This window comes from Syngnathus scovelli, chromosome 2 (genome assembly GCF_024217435.2).
Source record: "Syngnathus scovelli strain Florida chromosome 2, RoL_Ssco_1.2, whole genome shotgun sequence".
Classification (NCBI taxonomy): Eukaryota; Metazoa; Chordata; class Actinopteri; order Syngnathiformes; family Syngnathidae; genus Syngnathus; species Syngnathus scovelli.
The window spans coordinates 9588896-9615067 of record NC_090848.1 but is presented as its reverse complement, the minus strand read 5'-3'; the positions used below and the strand labels follow the sequence as shown (position 1 = coordinate 9615067).

Below are 26172 nucleotides of genomic sequence, written 5' to 3'. Positions count from 1 at the left end.
ATAAAAAAAAGATACTTCCACTCAACAATAGACAGCGCAGCACGTCTGATTGGGTTGTTGAGCTTCAGGCAGTACAGCGCTCGGGGAGCTCGCTGGACCTGATTGGTTCCCTGGACCTGGACAAAAAGTGACATCATCAACCATGTGGTTTCTTAGTATTGTCGCTAGTTTTGAACTCAAGAGTCCATTAAAAACTGTTCTTTTTTTTTTAAATTAATGGTAATAAAAAGAAACTACCAACATCTCTATTTTTTAAACATGAAGACAATCTGCAATTGTAGTATTGACACAAAGTTGTTGCACAATTTGTCCTCCTGGGCCAAATATAATTACACTGTGGGTCAAATTTGGCAAAACTTTCTTCAGATGTTGGCTCACCTGTTTCTTTGCATGTTGTCCTCTCCTACGTTGCGTTCCGGTGGAACTGGTGGTCGAGTGGAGGGTATCTGTCCGAGTCATTCTCACTCCCTGGTCGTCCCCTTCCAGCTCCTCATCCCAGTCCCCGCCGTCTCTCTCCTCTCCCCCACCTCCGCCTCCTCCTTCTCCTCCGTCCTCCTCCCCACCTTCCTCACCCTCGCAGCCACCATCTTCACCATCCACAGCGTTGGCGTAGCCGTTACGTGCTGCGCCTGAGAATGGACATGAGGAATGCTATTAGAAAAATTTCACCATTATCATCTTCTTCATCAGCATGGGGTAGCACAGTAGCACTTCCCTCAGTTATGAGGCCGCTTGAAATAAGAGTACATGTTCTCGCCATCCTTTCACCGGTTTTCTCTCAATTCCATTTGAACATGTTTTAATGCGTTTTTCTGATCTGCCCTTCTGAAATGACGACCCTGGTGGTTAGCTAGCTTATCTGCTTCACTGTTCTGAGGTTTGGTCATGGCTCTCTTCCAGTTTGTTTTGCATGTTCTTTCTCCCTGTGCTCATGTGAGTCTTCTCCAGGTATCCCAGCATCCTCCCACATTCCAAGAACATGCATGTTTGAAGTTTCTCCGTTTTCTATACGTGCATATGTGACCCTACAATTAGCTGGGGGCCAGTCCAGGATGTACCGAGTCTCTTTCCATAAATCAGCTGGCATAGGCTTCAGCTCACCCATGACTAGAATGAGGATAAGCAGACAGAAAATTTGAAAAGAGTGATGATGATGATAGAGAAGATGAAGGTGACGTAAACACACCAACATTGTAGTGAACAGCTGTGACCTAGATCTGTGTGTGCGCGTGTATGTGTGCGATATGGGCCGTGATGTGTTTGCTCGTTATTACCTGAGGACCATGAACACACACATACATACACACGAACACGCGAACACCGTAACACACACACTATGAACATCACTATGAACATCTCAGTAAGATTATTGCCGCCTCGCTCGACCTTCGCATTGTCATTTTCCTAGATTTCCTGTTTCCCACAATGCCTTGCTGTGTCCAGCTGTGACACAAAGCTTATAAGTCTTTAACACACACACTCACACACACGGCGGTCATGGCGTACAGATTTCACTGAGACAGTTGGACAAAATGGCGTGCTAAACTGCTGCAAGCGCCTCCATGCGCTAACATGCTAGCATGACTACATTGCAGAGCTCAGTACGCACTGTAATTAAACTTCAACAGCTTTATTTAAAGAGTAAAAACTCACAGTACTAGTACTAAAATAAAAATATATAGTATAATCTAAAAAAAAATACTGTCAGTCAGATTTGTTTTGAGAACTTGGCGAAACCAAAAAAGTTTTCCTCTTTTAATAATTTAGTACATAGTGAGCGCACTGAGAAGATGAAAATAGGACTAATATTTTGTTTAACTTTCAAAATCAGTGGCCATAAGTGGAGAATATTTTTCTTCTCCAAATCGACTACGCAGTCGTTAATGCGCCCTAATTCATATTTAGGCTATTTTTGTTTCATATTGTCACGGTGATTGAAAAAAGTAAGTAATAAGTAAATGGACAGTACTCTGAAAAGAGAAGTATGGATCTGAAAAGTCGATTAAGTGCACCCAAGCAGTTTGTACTTTAATTACTCCCCACCACTGTTGAATTGATGAATAATCATGTGAAGGATGAATAATAATGGGTGAATAATAGTCACGGAAAGGAAGCAAATAAATGAGTGGGTAAAGAGTGAAGCGAGCCTGCAGGGGGCGCTGATGCTTCTGCTGCACTAACTTAACATGATTATTTTGTCCTCGGGCTGCTGAGGAGACGAGGTTAGGACAGTGCAGGTCACATGACTGTTGCTCACGTTGTTTTGTTGTGTGAGTGTGCGTGTGTGTTGTGTATGCCTTTGTGTGTGTGTGTGTGTGTGTGTGTGTGTGTAGCTGGTAGAGCTGCACACACTGATACACCCCCCCACCACACACACACGGAAACACACAGAGCCCCTGCATTGCCCCATGAGAATCCGCCTAATTATGCCCGAATTATCCCGAGACAACCAAGATCATCCTGACAGGAGCGAGCGTGCATGCATGCATGCATGCATGTACAAGTGTGTGTGTGTGTATGTGTGTGTGCGTGCGTGTGTGTGTGTGTGTGTGTACTCGTGTGACCTCAATGGCTGTAAGACTTTTGGAGGAAGTCCTTCAGCTGAGTCGAGGCCCACTTCAGTGGGATTGGGTCGTGCTGTCGGAACACCAACTGTGCATTTGCGTGTGTGTGTGTGTGTGTGTTTGTGTATGAGAGAGTGTGTGTATGTGTCTGTGTAGCTGAGCATCACTCGCACACAATCCTCATACGCCTTGTTAACTTCCTGCTTTTCTGCTACTTCCTGCTGTTCTGTTCTCTGCGTGTGTGTGTGTCTGTGTGAGTATGTGTATGCCCTCCGGCCTGGTCCAGCTGGGAAGGTCATTAGGTCATTTAGTCAACATCATTGCACTTTTCGTTTTCTTCACAAAGGCATAATGTGTCTCTTCCATCCATTGTCTATTTGCGATTGTTCTCACTAGGGTCGTGGGTGAGCTGGAGCCTATCCTAGCTGACTTGGAGTGAGAGGTGGGTAACATCCTGGACTGGCCTTGCCAATCAAATCTTTCATCGTCAAAAAATGCAGCTCTGCTTACCTTGCACAAATTACAAACTAATTGAACCATATCTTCCCCACACATGAAGCAAGCGCTCCATTCCATTACCACTTGTAGATGCAGCATTTCACCACCAAGCCACTGGAATACATGCCAATTAATGTAGCGGTCTGACATGACATGGCCGAACACTACCACTATGCTCACAGGATTTCAGTAAGTTGAGTCAAATACAAGGCACTGGAACAAAAGGATGGAGGGATTAGCTTCACCGCCATGGCAACCGACGATTTAGCGCTCATTTCCATGACAACGCTATCGGGATGCTGGCGGACGCCATCTTAATTCCGCAGGAAGTCTGATCCTTGCAGGATGGAAGGATTAAAGCATATTCGCTGTGGTATGCGGAGGTCAACGTTCATGTGGGGATATCAAGGACATAAATGACATTGGTAAGTAAGACGACGTAAACGAGCAGGATGCTGATATTAGCATGGACATCATGAGCTTCGAAAAAAGTGCAGTGTAAACAAATAAAATGGCTGGATTACTGGACCGTAATGCTGGTATTAGTAATGATGGTAATGTTGGAGCTAAAATGAATACTGATGTTATATTCATTCATTTATCCTCATTAGGTTTGCGGGCGCGCTGGAGCCTATCCCAGCAGTCTTTGGGCACTAGGCGGGGGACACCCTGAACTTGTTGCTAGCCAATCACAAGGCACACACAGACAAACAATAATTCGCTCTCACACCTACGGGCAATTTGGAGCGGCCAATCGGCCGGCCATGCAGGTTTTTGGAATGTGGGAGGAAAACAGTGTACCCAAAGGAAACCCAAGCAGGCATGGGGAGAAAATGCAAACAGGAAGGCAGGAGCACCTCCCCTGTCATCCTTCTTGAAAGGAAAACCACCAACTATGTCTGCAAATCCAGAGTCAATCTCCCTGACTCCCTGATGCTGTGTGATGACACACTGTTGCAGGACACAGCTCCAGTCAACTGCCTCACCATTGGAGGCACAAAACATGGTCCACTCTATTTCCTCTGTTGAAGTTCTGCCAGAGTTGGGAATTGAAACACCTTCTGACAGCGAACTCTGCCAGACGTTACCAGCAGAAAAGTATGGATGTATGGACGGGTGGACAGACGAACGGGCGGTCGGACAGTCGGTCAGTCAAATGGACGAACGGATGGACGGACGGATAAACTTACTTTTGTGGTTGTGCTGCATCTCTTCTGGTGGTCCACTTCAGGCTCCACTTCAGGCATTCATGTTGGTCCCTTCATGGCTCCTCACAAAACAAACAAACAAACAAACCATCAAAACTTTGCATACTGGACCGGTCCGCTTGGTCGAGATGCCCCAGTTGCTCGTCACTCACGATTTCATCTGATGTGTTCGGGTTTTTTATTTTTTTATTTTCTGTTACGAAGCCGAATGATGTGACGAGAACGAGTAGCTGGCAGAAGAGAAATTCAGCTTGGCTTCACTAATCTGAATCTCTTCATCTCTCCTCCTCCTCTCTTGCTCATTTCTCTCTATCCCTCCCTCTCTCTCTTCCTCTTCCCTCCTCCCCCCGCCCCAATTGGGGATTAAATAGGAAAAGGGCTCAGTGTGTTAAAGGGGAGGAGAGCTGCAAATAAATTAAAGGCACAGCAAGAATAGAAATATGACCCCAAAAAAAGCAAAGATTATACCTGACATGTAAACACAATCACACCTGACGTAGAAACAATGGCACCTGACATAAACACAATCACACTTGTCACGTAAACACAATGACACTCAACATAACGACAATCGTACCTTGCATTAATAATCGCACCACACCTCCCCATTACACATGTCCACAATTACACACGACTTGAACACTACTTGATCAATCACACCAATGAACACCTAACCTGTAAAAATAATCATACATGACATATAAACTAATTCCAATTTACATAAACACAATCACGCCTGACTTTTAAACACAATCACAGCTGACATGAATATGAATGTGACAGCGATGTGATTGTATTCAACAGCTGCCAGCAAGCTATTTTCAATGTAGCCTAATAATGTCACAGTAGAGCCGACAGGATTTGAACACACTTGAGGTGAAATTGAGGATGAACCAACGCTCACCTTCACGTCTCCTCCTGTCCTCTCATTCCCTTTGTCCTTCATTACACATTCCTTTTTTTTGTGTGTGTGTGCATGTGTGTGGTTGCGTCTGTTTGTATGATAGTGCTTTGTGTAACCAGATAATCCCAGATTTGCCTCTTTTCCTGTATGTCAAGCAACTTGTCTTCGTCATTTCTCATGTCGCAAGATCACAATAGCAGAACTGCACTAAATGTATGCAGTATATTTCACAAATGTACACAATATCAAGTAAATAAAGATATTAATAAAGAATGCTTGAATATGAAATGTAAAATGTTAGAGAGATTACCTACCATCTTTATAAAATCGTCTATAAATGTCATTTTCTTTCTATTTTTAAGTAAGGCTAGGGATTATTAGAGTACCATGTGAGTTCAACCAGATTTGGAAGCCAAATTTTATATGTTTAAGTAATTCCACAAATAAAATGAAAATATTTACTACAACCCGGAGACATTAGTACCTTTTATTTTCACACTACATAATTTAAAACCTAATGCACGGATTGGTCTGACACAATTAATGGTCCTCTGCTTCCTCCTGCCGCACATAAGAGCAATTGCAGCCTGCGTGCGTGTACGTGTGCATGTGTGAGGTGAACAGATGGTGAAGAAGACCGAGATGTGGACCTAGCAAATGTTTCAACAGTAAACACGCTGTAACGGAAGCATTACTTATATAATAGATTTAATACATAAAACATAATGTATTGGTCTCGAGTCAATTTCGGGGTGCAGTATGCGCGCGTGCACGAGCGTGTGCGTGCATGTATGTTAATTGTTTTAACTTATCTAGATATTTCGAGCCTGCTGAATGGAGGATTACTGAGGGAGTGGGAAAGTGCATTGTGAAAGTGAGTGACAGTGGGTATGCAAGTGTGCAGAGTATAGGAGAATGTTTTTTGAGTCTACTAATTGTGACGCATATTGGATGTGTTACAATAAATGAAGGTATTGTTCCAAAAAATGAAGGTATTGTTCCAAATACTGCCAAGTTTTTGTAAATGTATATGCTCCATTTTGGTAACGCTAACTAACCCTAACCCTAACCTGCTCAAGGACAACAGTGGTGGTAATCTTAAAATTAAAATATTTTTGCGTTTTAACGTTGCGAATAAAAGTAAATAGTTTCTTTGTAAAGCTCTTTCAGATACTCCACCATTTTAAGCAAATTAAGTTTCGCATCTGACTGACTTTTTTTTGGGGGGGGGGGGCTGACGATGGACGGATCGGTGACGATAGCAATGAAAGAAGCGGTAACCATTACATTAGCGGGTGTGAGAGCTTTACTAGTGTCGAACACACACGTACACACACTTCCTACTTTCTCTTCATGCTTTCTTAGTTTCCTGCTGCCACACCCCCTCCCAACCCTCCACGCTCCTGCACGCTTTCTATGTTTGCGCACGCCCACGAGAGTGAGAGAGCGGTGAGAGAGAGAGAGAGAGAGAGAGAGAGAGAGAGAGAGAGAGAGAGAGAGAGAGAGAGAGAGAGAGAGAGATGATGGTGTGGCGAACACACGCACACGCGAGCGTTTCACTCGCTGCTTTGCATCCTCACCTGCAGTGACCGTCGGGCGCGCGCCTTCCCAAGCCAGCCCCCCCTCCCCAAAATCACCACGGCACGCACGCGCGTATGCACCTTGCAGCAGCCTTTTGCAAGACATCAAGCGGCTTCAAGCCGGGAAATCTACACCGCCACGCGGCCACACGCTGGACGAGCATGACGGTAAACGCGCACGGTTCTCTGTGTTTGCGTGTGCGTGAGAACGATTTGACCCATGTAAAACAGCCCGTTATGTGTATGGGGTCGTGCACGTGAGCGCGCAAGCGAGTTGCAGGTCAAAATGACGCTGTCAGCACATTGTTAGGCTAGGCGGGCACGCGCAAAGGGGGCGGGCTCACTATTGCAGGTTGTGAGTGTGCGCGTCTGTCCTCGGCAGCCACCACTATTCGCTGTGTGCGTGCGCGTGATATGCGCGCGCACAGGCGCGCATGCTTCTTTTGTGAGCGCTTGATGACTTGTGACGCAGCGTGTCACTTACATTATTATTGTTGTTGTTGTTGAATATTGGACGGTTGAAGCTTAAAAAAAAAACAGACATGACCCAGTCATCTTCCTCCTAACGGTTCAGGCGCTAAGGTGACGTCATTCTGTGGAAAATGACATCATAGAAATGAGTAAACCATTAACGCACAGTGGAAAAATAGCTTTATGCTGTTGGCCAGCCTTCTTACTAACTAGCCACTGTGGTGGATAACAGGTTAGTTTGACTAGTGTAGACAAGACATTTCACGAAACATTTAAGGGCATTTGGAACAATCATTGTTCAGTTGTGGGGGGAACACTGAGTGTCGGTAGGTAGGTGGGTTGGTCGATTCAACAGTATGGTTTTTAATGGTTCTTGATAGCAACAGCAATTAGAATCATAAACATATAGCACATAGAGTTTGCTGTATACAACACACGCACACACACATTCCTTTCATTACACCTTAAACACTGAAATACGACCTTTGACCACCCCTATCAAAGAGGGAGGCGCGAGTGACAACCACAGTTGTAAAGACACACACACAAACACACATATACAAACATGAAGTGACGACACGAAGAACCTGAGTACAACACAACGTTGAACAGGTAACACACACGGGAAACGATACTTCTCCTTGGATGCGTTTGTGTTATTTGTCTGTGGATGGGTGCTGAGTTAGCATGTTAGCGGCTTAGCAAATGCATGACTGAAAGAGTCCAGTCAATGTGTTTGTCCGTGTGTGTGTTAGCATGCATGAAAGGCAAGATTGAGTGCCCACACCATAGACAAACTAATCGAAACTAATTCAAGCAAATGGACTGAAGTCCAAGCAACAACCTACAAAGTGCACAAAGTTAATGTATATATTTAAGATATTTGAAAAAGACATAACCAAAAACATGTCACCTTTCATCTTTAGGTATGATATTACGTATTAATCAGGTAAACACTTAACCAACGAGAGAGGGCTCTAGTCCAAGAAAAGGATTCTAGTCCCAAGTCAAGGTAGCGAGACCGGTTTGCAGACTGGTACCCAGCCTCGGGTCACCTTGGACCAATCCGGATATTTATTAGACAAGGCTGTAAAATATTTTCTTTTGAAAACTGACTGAATTCTCTCTGATGAGATACTAATCCTCTGAGAAGGGTGTAGTCCCAAAAAAAGTTTCTAAACCTTGAGAAGTTTCTGATAGAAGGTTTAAAGGCAAAACCTGACTTATTTATAGAGGTAAATATTTTAGCATCACTGCTCGGATGGAGGGGAAAGTTTATAAGACAGTGGTGAGGGCAGACTTTGATTTTTTTGGGGGGTTGGACACATCCAGAGGGGAAAGCGTGAGTATTGGTTGAGGGGTGATGAGGATGGAATTACCGGGAAAGCAAGACGTAAGAAAAGATTGATACAATTTGTGAGGCAAGACATGAGGGCAGCCGGTGTTAGAGAAATAGAAATGGAAATGAAAGTTGCAAAATGACAAGCCAAAAAGAAAAGAGGAGGAAAGACTTCAATGGCATCACATGACATACATGTTTACTGACTTCCTGTTTTCAGCTCGGCCGCCATGTCTAAAAACACGGTGAAGAAACTGCACTGGCGCTCCAAGGTAAACTCCACAACAAGCTAACATACTGACGCTAAACAGTTGTCTTTATAATGGCCATCCATCAACTAACCGCCGTCCGTCCCCTTTGTGCAGGTGCAGGAGGGCTTCGTGCCCCTGGGCGGAAGCTCCGGAGAGCTGGGGCTGGCCATTGGGGGCGGTGCCGACTATGGCGAATTTCCATTTGTGACGGTGGCGCCCGGGGGCGGGGCCACCGTGGGCGACATCATTTTAGAGATTGGTGGCACGCCTGTGCTAGGCATGACATTGGGCGATGTCCGAGGTGTCCTCAACTCCTGTCCTCACCCGATCAGGATCAAGACTGTTTCACCAGGTGACCTGGACTAATGCTGATTGTGCTGCATGACAACCACATCCCATTTGGGGACCACGACTGTATGATTTGAAACTGTCCCTGAAAGCAACACCTGACTCGGTTGGATGGATGGATGGATGGATGGATGGATGGATGGATGGATGGATGGATGGATGGATGGATGGATGGATGGATGGATGGATGGATGGAGGGATGGAGGGAGGGAGGGAGGGAGGGAGGGAGGGAGGGAGGGATTGACTGACAGACCACCAACAAGATCACAGAAGATGGCAGCAAAGCACATTTCTGACAAAAAAGCTACCTAGCTTGCTAGCTCACTTGCAAGAGAGATAGCCTGATAGATTTAAAAGATTTGAGGACACGTATATGATGGAAACATGGATCTAAAACGCTAAGACTTTAACTGTGACACCGCTGTATGTGTTCGTACCTCTGTATCACAGGTGCGTCTCTGTGTAAAGACCTCCGCCTGTACCTCAGTAAGTGTTTCACACCAACCTCCATGGACAGTCAACTGCAGCAGCTCATCCGAGAGAACCTTTATCTGCGCGCTGTACCCTGTATGTGCACACACACATATTCACTCAGATGATTTTGCAATTTGATTACATCACATTTCCATTTGGCAGGTACGACCCGGCAGCCTCGTGATGGGGAGATTAGCGGCGTGGACTATAACTTTGTGTCCATCGAGGAGTTTTTTTCTCTGGAGGAGTCGGGAGCACTGCTTGAAAGTGGAAAGTTCAAAGGTAACATTATGTGTCTTATATACAGCGTTGGGGCTGACAAATAATACTGCCATGTTTGTACTAAAGTAAGCTAATTGTTTTCAATAATGGTAGTGATCATTTATTTTTTAAAAAACCTAAATACCATAAGGCGAATAACAAAATACATCTCGACAAGATTACCATGACAACCAAGCTAAGCCTAGAATAGCAGTAGCTCAGTTCATTTCATGGGGTGATACCATAATATCACTTCATTACCGCACATCTCCAAAATCAAAACTCCAGTGCCACCTTTGCCTCCATGTTACATAAAGACCACCATGATGTTTTGCACATGCATAAGGAGTTCTTAAATGTTCAAATCAATCACCTATAACGTGATTCTCTTCTGACCATTTGACATTTCTGATCCAAACGGACTGACTTGCCATCTGATAACAGGCAACTATTACGGGACGCCACGGCCAGTCCATATAAGTCCAGAAAGTCCACCTATCACATACCAGGAACATCGAAACCTGCTGAGGAACTTCAGGACTAGGAGCAAATCTCTCAGCAACTTGGAAAAAACTGTAGAAGAAGACAACAGCGAGGAAGACAGCGGTCTGTCTGGTATGTGTGTGCGTGCTAGTCTGCGTATGTGATGCTAACTCCAATTAGTTTATTAGTTTGTGTGAGTCTTGATAGTGTCACAATTGTACAGTACTCGAAATTGAACCCATTCACATACTTTTGTGCTCTTTCTGTAATGCTAAGGATGACGCCCAATCTCGGCTAACAGGAAAGTATTTACTGGTGTCAAGAAAGTATTATTGAAGTGATACATCTTGACTGAGAAACAAACTCTGTATGTCGAGTAGTAGCTAAGTTTAGCCTGGGTTATTAGTTGAAGGTACAAAGAGGTTTTGAATCAGCTCGATCATAGCACCTCCGTAGAGCCTCCTTGTGCTTTTAGGATGGTTGTCAATAATATGGCGGCGAGTGTTTCAATCTACCTTCTTTCTTCAAGGAGGGTCTGCTGGAGCCCCGCCCACAAAGCTGCCTGCCAGCCAATCCTGGGGTGAGTCTCTGGCAGGGAGTGGAGAAAGAATGGCGAATGGAGGAAGAGGAGCAGGAAGGGGAAGAGTTCCAATGGCCGACACGTGGGAGATGACGTACGGCAGCGTCGCTGACACCTTCTACAGCAAGTGAGTGACATCACAATCCCATCATGTACTGAGAAGACAAAAATGAAGATAAGAATATTAATGATGACCATGTCTATCAGTCACGTGTCAAAAAGCAGACAGGATCTTCGCGCTCAAATCAAAGACACCACTTCCTGTTCAACAGAACGTGAGTCTTGGTCAGGTCCTAGTCATGTGATGTTTTTTGGAAAATTAATTGCACTTTATTTTACTGGTCCTGTGACGTATACTCAAGTGAAATATATATATATTAAAATTAGAGTCAGGATAGGCACCCAAATTTCCTGATCGTTTTTACGTCACCAAATGAGTTTCGGTTGGCTGGATTCAAAACCTGCTACTAAAATGGCCGCCCCGAGATGGATCCAAACAAGTGGATTTTGACAGTTCAATTCATATTCTACAACGAAAACATTATTCAGAACATTGTGTTTCAAATTGGGCTGCACAGAAGGTCTTATTACAAAGAGAATTTTGGAGTTGACTTCCACTTTAACACAGTTAATTTGTTGTTTCACCCGAGTTGTAAAGTAGTTGTGAGTATGGTTTACGTCGTTATGTTATGGTGCTGCCATTTTTTTTTGCACTTACAGTAGAATTCTGTTTCGTGACATCACCGTTGGGTCGGGAATAGAAATAACACAACTCAGATGCTATGAATCATTAGGCACAGTATAGAAACATAATCTCACAACATCCTGAACATAATCCTTAACTAAAACTAATCTATGATTAAATGTCAGTGCTGCGATTCCCATTCACGTCTGTAACTATGTCACACATCTCTTCCAGTTCTCTTACAGTGTGTGTCACATCTTGTACATGATACAAACCATTTCAGGCTGATTTTTTTTTTTTTTTTTTGAGTGAGGGTGGTGTTTTCCGACCTGTACGCTGCGATGTCTGACTTTATTATCACACTTGTTTCATTGTTTTGTCATAATGCATGTGACGAGGTTAACACATTTTTTATCCTCGTTAACTATCACCTTCGCTATCCCGCTTGATGGCGCTCTTGCATGCTCTCAGTTCCAGAGTTCACGGATCAGCCGAGTCAACTGGAAGGCTTTTCGGTGCACACGCGTCTCTCCAAAGGCCCGCGAGGATTCGGTTTCAACATCGTCGGAGGAAGTCGAGCGCGGGAGTTTCTGCAGGTGTACAGCATCACACCTGGAGGTCCGCCAACCCTCCATCAAGGTATTTCCAAGGCACACCCACTTCATGACGGAAGTGTCAATCATCCTCACTATCATGTGACAGAGATTTTGCTTGTTCTAAAGCGACGGATTTAAATAGAGGATTATGTTTAATTCTCATGACCCGCTAATCCACACACACACGTAAATACACACTTGTACTACACACTCAAACCACCAAAGTTTAGCTTTTGGTTGACATTAATTTAACTTTTTCATGCACATGTTCATTCCACAGCTGACATCCTAGTGTACATCAACGACGCCTGTGTGCTAGGCCGTTCACACAAAGAGGTGGTGGAGATGCTCAAGTCGGTTCCCATGGGTCAGAGCGTGGACGTGGTTCTGAGGCGAGGATACCCCATGCTCTACAACCCTGACGGCTGTCCCAAACACACATTGGACACGGTACTCTCGCCGTTGACCGTTGTTTCCTCGTTATCATTATCGGCACTTTCCATCTTTGTCACACTCATAAGTCAATCTCAAGTCTTCATGTTTCAAACAAGTTCCAAATCGCCAATTTTGTTATCATGTAACCTCAAAATGGTAATTGTGAGGTTATCGTTACTTGCTACGTCGCTATCACACTTCACGTTCCGCCGTTATCCTTGCGTGTTAATCGTGGTCACGCCTGTTACCACCATGTTATGTATAAGTAAAATCATCCCATCAGCCGCAGACTCCCCCAGACAACCGGCAGCGTGGACCGCTCACATACAGCCACATGCAGGATGCCACTGGCAGCGGGTCAGGTCAGCAGAGCCTCACACACTTCTTCTTCCTGAACTTAAATATCTTACGACGTTCAGTGCTATCCTTTGATGATAATAGTCTTTTTCTCTTCTTCAATGTTTTGATGTCTTTCCAGGACTTTGCCAAGCCTCACCCTCCTATTCCGTCGAGCCATTGACCAATGGACTGGCGGGTCCGCCAACTCCCACTTCCTCTGAACCCCTCGTGGCCCACCCCCCACCTCCCTCTGAGAGAATGTCAACCAATCACAGTGACTCCGATGGGGGCACTCAAAGGTGAGCTAATGTTGGCACTGTTAGCTGTTGAGGTTGTTTTACCAATGAACCAAGGCACCCTATTGAATCGCTGCACCTGTGGTCACGGTTGTACAATCTCACGGCACACCACCAAATAAAAGTGTCTCAATAAGTATGAAAGCTGCAAATATTAGACATGGGGCACAATGGGGTCATAGTTTAAACACACTTGATTTCGATCCACTGCTCTGCTGTTAACCCGCCCCTTCCATCTGCACAGGTCTTCTGTGATGGGCTACAGCAGCAACACCCTCCCCACACGCTCGTCCACGTCTTCCCTCCTCCACCGTCAGAGCTCCAAGTCATCGGAAAGCGATCTGTCCACATCCACCATCCCCATCGCGTCCTCGTCCAAATTGTGCGAGTCTTCACCCCCTGGCGCCCCTGTGCAGCGTCCCCCGATGCCGCAGACCTGCCTACCCCCCACGCCGCCCCGGGAGATCCCAACCTGTGGCTTCAACGGGTGCCCGGCCAATCACCAAGTGCCCCCTCAGCACCTCCTTGGAAACACGGGCCTGGTGCTACCTCTGCCAGGTACGGGGTACTTCCCCCCCGGCGAGCTGGTGCCAGTGGCCTTGGAGCGCTGTGAGGGCGCCGGTCTGGGTTTCAGCATAACGGCGGGAGGGCCAGGAGGTCAGCTGGCCGTTGTGAGAAGGGTCTGGGACCGCAGGCAATGCCCCTCCCTGCAGTCAGGGGACGTTGTGGTCAAGATCAATGGTGCTGATGTACAGAACCTCAACTTCTCTCAGGTCAGAACCCTTACAGCAGGGGCCCCCAAGTGCGTCTACGCATAATAGATACATATCAATTTCCGTCACCCTCTGCCAGTGCTTACATTTTCAAACGCTCACTTGTGAAACATTCCTAGAAAATCACAATGTCCCATCACTATTTTATCAACGGGCTACTCATGTGGTCCTTGACTTGGTGTCTGCGACCACCGCATTGATAACCCTCGCAGTACTGTATAGTGACGCCCTATTGACATAAATTCATCGATCACATGCAATTATCACCCATTGCGATCCAAAGAGGGCAAGGTCACTCATGGTAAAATGTTCCATTCCTCAGGTCCAGAAGGTTCTGCAGGATCACTCAAAACAGGGGAACGTGGTTCTGCTGGTGCACAGACGAGGTACCCCGCTCACCACAATTACTGATGACTAACACATAATTGAATTTTTTATCTTCTGCCCTCAGCTCCCGTCTCTGCATCTGCGGTCACGCCTAATTTGTACAAGCCCGTCCCCTCTCCGCATGGTCTGACAAGCCCCCCGTCCCATCCCTCGACTTCCACTGATTTGCCTTCCCCGTCCTCGCGTGCCTTGCTGGGGGGCGTCCCGCCACTCAGCCAGGCCGGCTTGGCGATGGAGGCCCCTCTGGAGGGGCACCTTCCGGCAGCAGGTAATAGCCCACATGGCTCTGGCTCAAAGACCTCGAGTAAGGACAAGGCCATTTAAGGATTTCGCCAATTGATTTGCTTGACTCTGAAGAGTGTTCCCTTGTTTTCCAGGGACCCCGCCCAGCCAGACGCCCAATGGGCCCCCCACCTCAGGTCTCATCCAGAGCACCAGCTTCCTGGACTCCGTTCCTGTGACCTTGACCTTAGAGCCACGTGACCTACAAGGGATGGAGGAGAGTGCGGGAGGGCAAATCAGAGGCACCATCGCCAAGGACAGCAAGGAGGGGAAGAAGGTAGTAGAGGTGGAGCTGATGAGGCGGCCTGGCGAAGGTTTCGGATTTGTTATCTCATCCCAAGAAGTCAACCAATCAAGAAGTGGGGGTGAGTCACTTTTTCATTTTTTTGGTGTAATTTTTAAAGTAAATACTTTGAGAACTACTTCTAATTGGAATGAGGAGAGGAGTTCCAACGGCAAATAGCATTTCTGTTAAGTGCGAGCACGTTTGTTTGTCTGCGTGTGACGTCACATGTGCTAGCTAGTATGCTACTGATAATCCTCTTGAAGGTTGGTTTATTTGTGTTGATTAAGCGGCCTGGACAATGAATGAATGAATAATTTAAGTAGTGAATACAGTTGTTTGTGAACGGGTTCATGATTGTGCCAGGAGCGCAATGTGTCAATTTCAAGTGCTTTGCTGCCATCTTGTGGCATCTATACTCGACTGCAAACCCCTTTTGGTGGGTGGAGTTTAATGATTTCTTCATTAACGGATTTTCGCTAGTTGCGACAGGGCTGGGTGCCAATCACATCACTTTCACTGTACAAGTATTAAATTAAATCAGTATGTTGGCCAAGTCCCAAGTCAAGGTATCAATATGACATCTTAACATGTTCTGGCCTTGCACAAGATTGAAAATTGTTTTCTTGATATTGCCACCGATTATATTATCTTTTAGTGCCATTTGTTTTCAAGCTTGTTAGCCTATTATTGAGCCTTTTACGCCATTTTTTCAACCTCATTATCTCCACTAAATCACTACACATACACACACGCACACACACACACCATTATCATAATTTGATATCTCTTGAACAAATTTAAGTTATCACATTAATTACCTCATTAACACAGGTATTGCATTCATATCACACTTTATTTATTATTATTGCCAGGTACTTGTTCTTACTTATGTCATTATCGCCACTTGTTATGCCGCGATCATGATTGTTACGTTGTCAGTTGCTATTTTTAAGTGATGAGCATCACACTATTTATACCGTTAAGTCACCCCTGGAACACAACAAAAATAACATTTGTTCCTTGAATTTTTTTATTTGGACTCAAAGGTGAACGTGTGTCAGTGTGCGAGTGTCAGGTGGTTTGGTTTTAGTTTCGGGGGGCGTGTCCCCACAGATTATTGCACGCAGACACACACACACACACAATGTGTGTGTCAGTCCCTCCCACCAGTGCAGGCTCGGCCCCCTTGGCGAGCTGTTTCCCCTCAGCTGAAACGCTTGTCTGCTTTCTGAGACTGAACACACACACGTACTGGTTCATCATGTTGGAGCGTCTGCAGTCCGTTCTCAAGAGGGTCAAGGACTCGAAATGTAAGTGTGTGCACATGGGCATGTGTGTGTGTGTGTGTGTGCTGTCCTACGCGCTGCTGTGCTGCTCATGAGGTCAACAGAACCTGGTTGGGACCTGAAGCTGATCAGAGATCAAGGAAGGGCGGCAACACGTTGAATTGGTGCTTGGCATGTCAGCCTCTCTGTTTTTGAAGTTTGGGGTTTGAACCTGCCTTCCTGTGGAGTTTGCATGTTCTCCTTTTGCTTGTGTGGGTTCTTTCTGGCTTCCTCCCACATTCCAAAACCATTGACAAACAGTCCATTGTTTGTCTGTATGTGCTCTGCCTTTGGCTCGCAACTATTTGCGCCTTGACATTGACTGGCGACCAGTCCAAGGTGCGCCCCGCCTCTTGCCATAAGTCAGCTAGGCTCCAATTCATCCAGTATAAATATGGATGGCTGGAGATGAGATGGGACAAATATTCTCTTTCACTTTGGTGGGATGAAACAAACTTTCATTTCAGCCTGATACATATCTCTTCTGTGATGAAGTGAAATGAAGAGTGACACGATGATGAAGCCGTTGCACACTAACAAGAAACCCAGCTTGGTGTTCGGAGGCCCGAGTCTTTCATTTCATTGACTAGGCGACCTTCGTGTTGATTTAGGGGGAATCTGGCTTGAACCCAGTGGAGGGCAAAGTATAGCCTGCAGGGCAGATACGGCCCACTCTGTTCTTTAATACGGCCCACTGAGTACAGCGTTCCACCGCTATGTTGCAGTCACTTATTGCAGCCGTTTTACTTTTTTTTTTGCAGGCTATGTCTCTATTGTGGAAATCTGTGGCTTATAGCAACTGTACGTTTTATTTTATTTTTACTTACTGTAAATGCTTCTGCGTGTGAGATAGGGTTAGTTTGATTAAATGTAAGATTTATTTTATTATACTGTTTCAAACATAACAGCGGAATTTTATATACTATATACTCTTGTCTCAGTCTTGACCTCCGAAAAAGTCTTTGTCTTGTCTCGGGCTCAATACGCTCCAGTCTCGTAATGTCTTGGTCTCGGTTTGTGTGGTCTTGACTACAACTATCGTGATAATCGGGCTTCACTGTACTCGCAATACCAAGAGTCCTGTTGTATTTGTTCGTTTAATTTAGCCCCCTAGAATCAGTTACATTATTTTAAAAAAATACAATTGAATAAATGATCTCACTGATTTTTTTATTTATTGTAAATACCAAAATAGAAATACACTGAAACCTCAATAGAACACGATTCGACTTTCTGTTCAATGCAGTTTGGTCATGGACCCTAAGTTTTTTTTTTTTTTTTTTTTTTTATCGTTAATACATTTACAGCAATCTACAACAGACACGGCGATCGGTATGGGCTGTTTGACCTTTATGACCGCTTAAGCGAATAGAATTGGAGGCCCATATATGATCGCGACCCCAATTGGTCAGTGCTATACGTACTAGGTAAGTTTCCTATCTGTAGGTTAACGCAATTCCCAAATTCTGGACCCCAAATTCTGCATAAAATGGAGGTTCAGGTGTATATATTTGAACTATTTTACAAGTGACCTGGCCCACCCTGAGCCGAAATGTTTGCCCACCCCTCAGTGAGTCATTGACATGAAAATACACAAACACATGCATACACTGTACAACATTGACATCACCATCACGTTATTTACTATTTAATGATCTTGTTTCAGGTCTTGATCTAGTCTAGAGTTGCAAAACACACCAACCACTTCGCATGTGTGTGTGTCTGCGTGCAAATTATTCAACTGGGTCATAAGTGCCAAGAGGTTCAAACGTTCCAAAATACTGACGAGGAAGACTCTTCGAGGAAGAGTTAATTTTTAATAACTTTTTATATCTTTTATCAGGACCAAACATCAAGATAGCTGATAAGCACTAAACCACTGAAGGTAAAGGGAAAATGCTAGCCTACCTTAGCATGACAACTGCAAGGGAAATAAGATTTCTAGCATAGACAACCACAGAAGTGAAATTAATTATCTTAGTTTATCACTGGACTGGAAACAAATGGAAACTGTCTAACTAAGCGCAAGGACATTTGCTGCCTCGGCTTTGGACAATTGGTGCAGAATGTTATGTTTTTGTTCTATTTTTAGCTTTAGTGAGTTGTTCTGTGTGGCATGGTGCTGTCAGTCCAGATCGTGTCAGCTCCTCTCCTTTTTTTTTGGTTTTTTTTTGCGCTTGCCAGCATTCATGTCTGGAAAATGCTATGACGTCAAACACTTTGCTTTTCATCTCTCTGTGTTCCCAAACACTTTACAAGATCATTTGAAACATAAAAACATTTTAAAAATGCAACAGATTGCAATGTTCAATTTGCTTTAGTGTGTGTTGGGTGATGATGAGGACAAGAGGAGTAAATTCTAAAAGTTCTAAATTATTCTTGTGCCTTCGTGACACATTTGAGGCTTGTGTGAATAATTCATGCTCCTAATTGCCGCTTCTTTAATTATACATTCAGCTGCTAAGCACTAAGGACATTTAGACACATATTGAGAATAATTAGACAAAAAAATAAGGACATTCAGACACATAATGAAGATATTTTGACACTGAGATTTTGACACAAAATAATATTTATATAAAAATTACATTGGGACATGATACAAAATTTGGTATTCGGGACACAAAATGATGGCATAGACACAACAAGAGGACAGTTCGACAAATTAAATACAACTTGACATACAGGAGACAAATAAGATCCTCTCTGTTCCCCCCTCACCCGCCCTAACCCATCCTTCACCCGCCTAGCTCCGTCCCAAACGCTGATGTCCCATCGCTTTGTGACGGTGCGCCGCGGCAGTCCAGCAGCCCGCAGTGGCCTCATCCAACCTGGAGACCAGCTGGAGGCCGTGGAAGGACGAGCGGTAGCGTCCCTGCACCACCGAGACTTGGCCCAGATCCTGAGGAGGGCGGGGAACACGCTGAAACTGAGTGTGACACCACGAGCACGTACGACGTACAGCAAAATTCTCAATTCACATTGGATTGCAAAAGGTGAATCCAAATGTTATTTGTCCACTGTAGAATCAGAAGGAGCTGCTGATGTGGAAATCGACAAGCACTTCACCAAAGGATGCAGAGGGAGGGCAAAGGTAGGGCTCATTCAGAAGTGCACCAAACACTAACATAGCAGTTCATCTAAAAACCGTTGGAATGAAATACACCAGCTGTGAGTAAAATTGGATGCAATGCGTGTGTGTTTTAGAGCGAGTCAAGGTTCTACAGAGTGGATCTGGAACGAGGTCCCACGGGTTTCGGTTTCTCTCTGAGGGGCGGCAGTGAGTACAACATGGGACTCTACGTGCTGGGACTGATGGATGGTGGACCAGCCCAATGCAGCAACAAGATACAGGTAAACACACACACATTCTGGTTGTTGGTTGAGTCCCTTGTCCGTTGTCTTCAAGCATTTATTGCCCTTCTTGTTCATGGCGTCATCCACATGGTTCTACATTATTCACCAATGTTGCCCACACAATTCAAAATGAAACAAATTCATAAATGAGATTCCTAAAAATTTAATAAAACAAACCATCATCTGGATGTATTTCAATTTGACTCAAGTTCTAGGCTTCAAACTCAGCTAGAAGCTTTGCTGACCTAAGCAATTGCGTGGTCTTGTTCTTGTGGGAGAGCAGGTAGAATCCCTGATGGACTCTTATGTCATGCCCAAGTAGATGAGCCAGCTGCTCCATCTCACTACAGCACAGTCAACAATTTAGCTGCATGCTTACACAGCATGGTTAATGTAAGAAATATGTGAGACTTGGCTGTATAAAACCGGCAATCTGAACCCTGGGCGTGTGTCATGGCGCCTGGTCTTGCCAGGAGTTGCTGGTTATTTTCAAGAACTCGATATGGCTGTCTAGTTCTGAACAAGGAGTTGTAATAATCTTATCAACAAAAGTTGTTGTCACATCTGTGAGGGGATTGGCAGTGTCTCTGGCTAGAAATGGTGCAACTTCTCCTCTTCTAGCTTCATCCAGGCTTTGCGCAAAGGGCTTTGAGACCCCTTCCGCACTTGTAAGGCGCATTTCCTGAACATCTTGAATGGAATGGGTGGGGACATCCTACCGTGATTTTCAGATCTCGAGTGCTGTGGCCAAAATCAATTCTTTTCACATTTCCTGGTGGACTTCCTCGAACTCAGTGACTTTCCGCACAGTTGAACAATGCACTCTTTGTAGTTTGCTTGCTTTAACTTGTTGAAATAATAAACCCATCTGTTTCATTCTCATAACCGCACGTCACCTTCACAGCTTTGGCCATCTCCTTGGATCTTCTAGAAGATCTGATATTCTTTTTAAGAACCAGCCACTCACTTGTGGATTGCCCTCAGGTTTCCGACCAGCTGGTAGAGATCAACGGCGACAGCACGGCAGGAATGACGCACAGTCAAGCCGTGGAGCAGATCCGGAGAGGAGGCCATCGGATCCATTTGGTCCTGAAGAAAGGAAATGGCTACGTCCCCGATTACGGTGATGATGGCCACTTCTGTGATGTCCTCCGTCTTACTTCCCTGACACTGCTTTCTTCTTCTTTTCCACTTTTAACACACATGGCAATTTTTAAGGGAGAAGTTTTACAAATTCAAATAGTTCCTAGGTATCCCAGCCCAGAGTGTTCAACAGTGTAGCTTCTCAGAGTGCTCCACTCGCTGACCATGACTTCCCACTTTCTCCACCTTCTTCCTGCCCTCCTTGCTTTCTTTCTTTCTTTCTTCCTTCCTCTCCCTCAGTGGAGCTGTCCAGCCTGTCTTTGTGCATGACCAACTCCAAACAGGGCGAGCCTTGCTTCTACGTCATCGGACGCACGGAAAACCCGCGGTCGGTAACGTTCTTTTCCTCCTTCACCTGGCTCATTCTTCATCTTTATCGCTCTTGACATCACCACTGTTGTTTTTGAGTCCAAACATGAGCATCTTGTGAACTTTTGAGGCGGCTCAGCTGATGTTGCCCTTGTATGTCATTTTTCAGGCCCTGATGATGAATCCTCCTCGTCCTCCTCGCACATGGAGGAGCAAGAGGCTAGGACGGTTGCCATGACAACCACCTCCAACAGCCCACAAAGGAAAAAGCTAGCAGGCGGAGCCAAACCAAGACTAAGACGAGGAGGAAGTGGCGGTGAGGGAGGACCTCCAGATCTGGACTTGGACCTTGTGGAGGAGGAAGCGAGGAGACGAAGGAAGGTGCGAGAGGAGGAGAGGAAAAGGAGGAGAGAGCAAAGGAGGACCACAAGAGAGGAGACCACAAAGAAGGAGGAGGAGGACGCAAAGCATTCTGAGAGCTGGCCAGCTCCTCAGAAAGCGCCATTCTCGTTCCTGATGCCGCGTGACGAATGCCCTTCCGACAGCCAATCTGATGACAGCAGGTTGGGCGCCAGCCCATCGGGCACCAGCCAATCAGGCGCCAGCTTATCTTCCGATTGGAAGCGAGCCGGACCGAGGCAGGAACACGATCAGGGCTTGCCTTGGCTGGAGCCCTGCCCGCAGAGACTGACTCAGGTTCTGACTGGCAGTCGCCTCAGTAGGCGGGGCCTATTGGGTGGACTCGCACTCTGAGTTGACAATAACTGACAGGATTTTGGGAGGACTTTTAAGGGCTTATATTTTCTTTTTTTTTTTTTTCAAAATCCGGCATCTTTCTGCATGAGATCGGACAACAAGGTTTATGGTTGGAGAGCGAGGTGCACAAACAAGTATGCAAATAACAGAACTTTGAAACTGACACGTCCTAACGTTGAAGCATGTCAATCATTTTTATTTTTATAACCAGAAAAGACCTTAGTGAATTATAAATGATGATTATTTAGTAATAGAGACTTGCTTGTATTGAAAAACCTTTAAAACTTTTTCTTCTGATAAGCCATATACACACACACACAATAATGTGTGAATGTGGATCGTGTGATTGCGAGCTGATTATGGGTATGTGTGTGATTATATTCTGTGTGTGTGTGTGTGTGTGGGGGGGGGGTTGTTAATTGTATAAGTGCTTGTGCTTAAGGATTGTGTGTATGGACTTATTTGAGTGTGTGTGAGTGTGCGTGTGTGTGCGTGTGTGTGTGTGTAAGGACCTCAGTGTATTCTTATGGCAATTATTATAGAGTAATGGAGACTGATTGCTTGCTTTGTAATGAAAAACTGTTTCTAATGATGAGCCACGCACGCATGCACATACACAGACACACACACACACACACACACACGCACACAATTATGCTGGCTGTCAGTCTTATTATCGCTTTGGCAATGGCAACACAGCGCCCAATGAGCAGTTTGTTTCCATAGCAGTGCTTCCCCAACCTTGACTGAGTCAAGACACACTGAATCAAGATTCAGTTTTTAAACATTATATTAAAAAATCTCCTCATGTGTGTACCTCATGTCATCTAGTGGAAGAGCATCTAATTTGCTCTGCCTGTCAATATTAATTGCTGGCATACATAGCTGAGAAAAGACACATTTCGAGTTCATAAATGATCATTTTCAGACAAATTAAACAAAGTTAGATCGCTCGCACATTGGTTGGGAATCACTGTTCTATAGCAACAAGCATGCGCCGATGTCTCGCAGCTGTACGTGCTAACTAAAGTGCCTCGATTACTTCAGCCTTCACCTAGCAAGTGGGAGTCGAGGCTGCTGGCAAACCTATCAGAAATGATCCCCCCCATCTCTCTGGGGGTTCCGTCAGGTCCACTTTTGCCTGACTGACTTTTATGGCCTGATTTATGGACTGTTTCAACAAATTATTAAACATTATTATTATGAAACAGTTTGGATATTTTTTTTTTTTTACAAAGAAGCTAACACAGGTTATAACCATACATTGTATTTTCACATTACCTGAGGTTCTGTCATCCAAGTTGTTGGACCGATCACAGGCAGGTGGCGTGTCCTCGCAGCAGAGCGGGCTGGACCAAGCTATTTTTCAAGGGGAGGTTCACGGAGAAGTCGGCAGGTGCCGCCTGCAATCGCGGGTGGAGGTGGTTCCCGCTGCCCCTCTGAGGGATGGGCAGCTCTGAGTGGTGGGCGGGAAGAGGCGAGCAAAAGAAGTACGGATGGAGGAGAGCCTGCAGGTTGACCGATATGGAGTTAATTTATCGACTGTCTGTCAGATGACAGGCACACATGCTCAATTGCTCGTCTCATACCTGCTGGGCAGGGCATCGCCGCTTGGATGGATAAACCAGGAAGTTGTAAAGCAAACTGATTGCATGGGGGGAGGAGTCAGGGACGATCTCCTCCAATGGGACGGCGGGGTTCTCCTTGAAGGTGATTTTATTGTAATCTGGCAACTCTACCATTTCCTGCAATGAAATGGAGCAATGTTTGGACGCTTGCTGCCTCCCACTCCTTATGTGTGTGCGTCTTACAGGCCAGGTGTCTTGGGTGGGTGTCCCGAGCACCCTGAGGACACAACACAGCTGCTCGATGTCATTCTCCCCGGGAAACAGAGGAGACGAGTTCAGCAACTCCCCAAAAATACAACCCACTGCCCTGCAACGCACACAAGCACAATCACTAGTGAGTTGGCGGTGTCATTAAAACATGCAACCTGAGTTAATTCACCCAGTCGGAGCTTGAGCGTAATTTGTATGATTAGGCATCAGATTTTTATTCCCATTTGAATGAGGCCTCATCTCATTTTAAGACCTGCGATTTCATACATTTTAACTTCAAAAGTGATATGTGTAGTCCACCTTATACATCACTAAGCATGTTTCCTTACCACAGGTCGACGCCCTCGTCATACTTTCTGGCCCCATACAGCAACTCAGGAGCACGATACCACCTGGACACACAATGTATGTATGATAATGTATTGAGAGAAAAAAGAAGGACTGAAGCTCAGAGAGGGTGCTACCTTGTGGCTACTTGGTGGCTGTAGAGTCGATCCTCTTGCTGACTGAGGAGGCGGGCCAGACCAAAATCAGCGATCTTCAGGTGTCCTGACGAGCTGATGAGGAGGTTGGCAGGCTTCAGATCCTGGCGACAAACAGGAAGTGCCTTATTGTGTAGGCTGGCGGCGGCAGCAGGCTATCGATAGTGATGAGCGATCCATTTTTATCGATTCATTTTATTAGATTTTAACAACTAACTAAGCAAGAGAGAAACCATTGATTAAAGTCACTGATTGGACTTCGGGGAAACAAATCAGTCCTACTTGACGGTGCTCACCCGGTGCATGATGTTGTTGTTATGCAGGAAGGCCACACCCTTCAACAGCATCAACATGTAACCTTTGACCTGCGCCGGGGTAAGAGGTTGCCGTGCGTTGCGGATGACCTCTGAGAGGTCTGACAGCATGAAGTCGAAGACTAGGACAAAACCGGTGCCATGCGGGAAGACATCCTTCAGCCTCACCACCTGAGGAGTTGGAGCATAAAAAAAATGACTGTCTCAGCCTCATTTTGGGCCACCTTTGGCTCTAAAAGAAAACTGTAATCTAACCAGCATTTCACTAGGATTTCCTCAATTATAATATTGATGAGCCTCATGTGAAGGTAGTTTGCTCCTCTTGAATAAATTACCTACTGAATAGTCGCTTACTATAACGGATTTGTATTGCGCTCATGCTCAATGATACTTTAACATTGTTTATTGTATTTTGCTGCCATCTTGTGGTATCTACATTAAATTACAATCACAATTACAATTTTGCTATACCCCAAATTTGGTATTTCAACATCTTGAAGTAACACGAAAAAGAGTTCTTGTATTTTTGTGTTGTGTGACCTGCAAAAGGATCGGGGGTGATGGGCAGTGGTCCCATCTCTGGCTAAACGTGAGCCAAGAAAACCTCTGTGAGTGAATTTGACTCACATGCTGATTATCCTCAATCTCTTGAAGAGCCTTGATCTCCCGCAGGGCCTGGTTGGGAATAGCATCCTCCAGCCGTCTGAGAGCCACCTTCTTCAAAGCCACCGTCTCTCCAGTCTGTTTGACATGTTTCTTTGCTTAATTGACATTCCAACAACTCTTCAAAGTACCACTTAGTCTTTTATAGTCACCTCCACGTGTTTGGCCTTGAACACGATGCCATGAGCGCCTTCCCCGATGCGACCCAGAATGCTGTACTGCTCCATCACGTACCTACTGTTTTGTTGAATGACTGCATGAAAATACATAAAGGCTCTTAATTTATTGCTGAAGAGCATCTCGCTTCTTGACCTGTTGACCATGTTCCATTTGGACATATTATGTAAGTTTGTGATTTCAACTAATAAATCAGAAAAATAAAATCTAATAGTGCATTGCTCTAAGACAGAAAAACCTATTTCATTTAATAGGTATTTTTGAATTTGAATGACAAGTTCATGAGTTGTATAAAAATATGTTTAAACTTAAGTTACAGTGTATAGAACTTTCTGCCATCAAATGGCTAACTAATAGAATGCAATAACTTAAGTTCCAAGCGTGTACATTTTGAAGAACTCACATTATGGAGCCTCAGAGGGACCACGGTTTCCAAGCCTACTACCAATTCCTTCAGCAGAGGTGGAAGCAAAATGTCACGACAAACAACCTTCAAGCGTCGCGTCTGGAAAGGCTCTTCGTTGCCTCGGTAACCTGCTAGCTCGCTAAGCTAATCATGGTCGCTCGAAACGTAAGCTATGAAATGAGATGTGAAACAATTGTCCACATTCCCCTTTTGCAAACACCCGAGCAGCTCACGTTCATGTAAGGTCACATATCTTAACCAGCCGAAATGGCTTCAAATAATGTGTCGACCGACTTGTTTATCGACGATTTTGTAGCGCGCATTCATTCTTCTTCGTTGTCTTTGGACATGCTTAATGAGTA

At 45.1% G+C, this 26172-nt stretch overlaps 3 protein-coding genes across 9 annotated transcripts in view; 1 reads left to right on the top strand and 2 right to left on the bottom strand.

Moving 5' to 3' along the window:
• Positions 1–9728, bottom strand: part of cacna1fb (calcium channel, voltage-dependent, L type, alpha 1F subunit) — a 24971-nt gene extending 15243 nt beyond the window's left edge. The window contains exons 1-5 of one of the 4 annotated variants that reach the window (XM_049755963.1): positions 9601–9728; positions 7239–7347; positions 4253–4332; positions 379–629; positions 16–116 (exon numbers count right to left, since the gene is read on the bottom strand). In XM_049755963.1, the coding sequence (XP_049611920.1) occupies positions 16–116; positions 379–629; positions 4253–4271 (371 nt within the window). In that variant the 5' untranslated portion in view covers positions 4272–4332; positions 7239–7347; positions 9601–9728. Of the gene's footprint in view, positions 1–15; positions 117–378; positions 630–4252; positions 4333–4422; positions 5135–5174; positions 5625–7238; positions 7348–9600 lie in introns of those variants that run through there. The other 3 variants (XM_049755964.2, XM_049755962.2, XM_049755965.2) reach the window with 3 other exon arrangements.
• On the top strand, positions 6699–23138 carry magixa (MAGI family member, X-linked a). Of its 3 annotated transcripts, XM_049755969.2 has the most exons (22): positions 6699–6922; positions 8785–8836; positions 8930–9167; positions 9614–9730; positions 9800–9919; positions 10343–10513; positions 10911–11088; positions 11169–11236; positions 12118–12285; positions 12523–12692; positions 12961–13039; positions 13156–13315; positions 13557–14085; positions 14408–14471; positions 14537–14740; positions 14850–15119; positions 19116–19316; positions 19392–19459; positions 19573–19719; positions 20707–20845; positions 21106–21193; positions 21344–21495. In XM_049755969.2, the coding sequence occupies exons 2-22, from the start codon at positions 8795–8797 to the stop codon at positions 21348–21350; spliced, it is 3228 nt and encodes a 1075-aa protein (XP_049611926.1). In that variant the 5' UTR covers positions 6699–6922; positions 8785–8794; the 3' UTR covers positions 21351–21495. The 3 variants fall into 3 exon arrangements, with proteins under 3 accessions (XP_049611926.1, XP_049611925.1, XP_049611923.1); XM_049755968.2 differs by lacking the exon at positions 21106–21193 and having other exon boundaries at positions 6702–6922; positions 12967–13039; positions 21344–23138; XM_049755966.2 differs by lacking the exon at positions 21106–21193 and having other exon boundaries at positions 6702–6922; positions 21344–23138.
• Positions 18552–26172, bottom strand: cdk20 (cyclin dependent kinase 20). Of its 2 annotated transcripts, none has more exons than XM_068653516.1 (10): positions 25895–26172; positions 25380–25480; positions 25192–25305; positions 24547–24735; positions 24233–24354; positions 24098–24160; positions 23742–23865; positions 23520–23675; positions 23212–23438; positions 18552–19267 (listed from the first exon to the last, which is right to left on the bottom strand). In XM_068653516.1, the coding sequence occupies exons 2-9, from the start codon at positions 25452–25454 to the stop codon at positions 23244–23246; spliced, it is 1038 nt and encodes a 345-aa protein (XP_068509617.1). In that variant the 5' UTR covers positions 25455–25480; positions 25895–26172; the 3' UTR covers positions 18552–19267; positions 23212–23243. The 2 variants fall into 2 exon arrangements, with proteins under 2 accessions (XP_068509617.1, XP_049611932.1); XM_049755975.2 differs by having other exon boundaries at positions 25808–26170.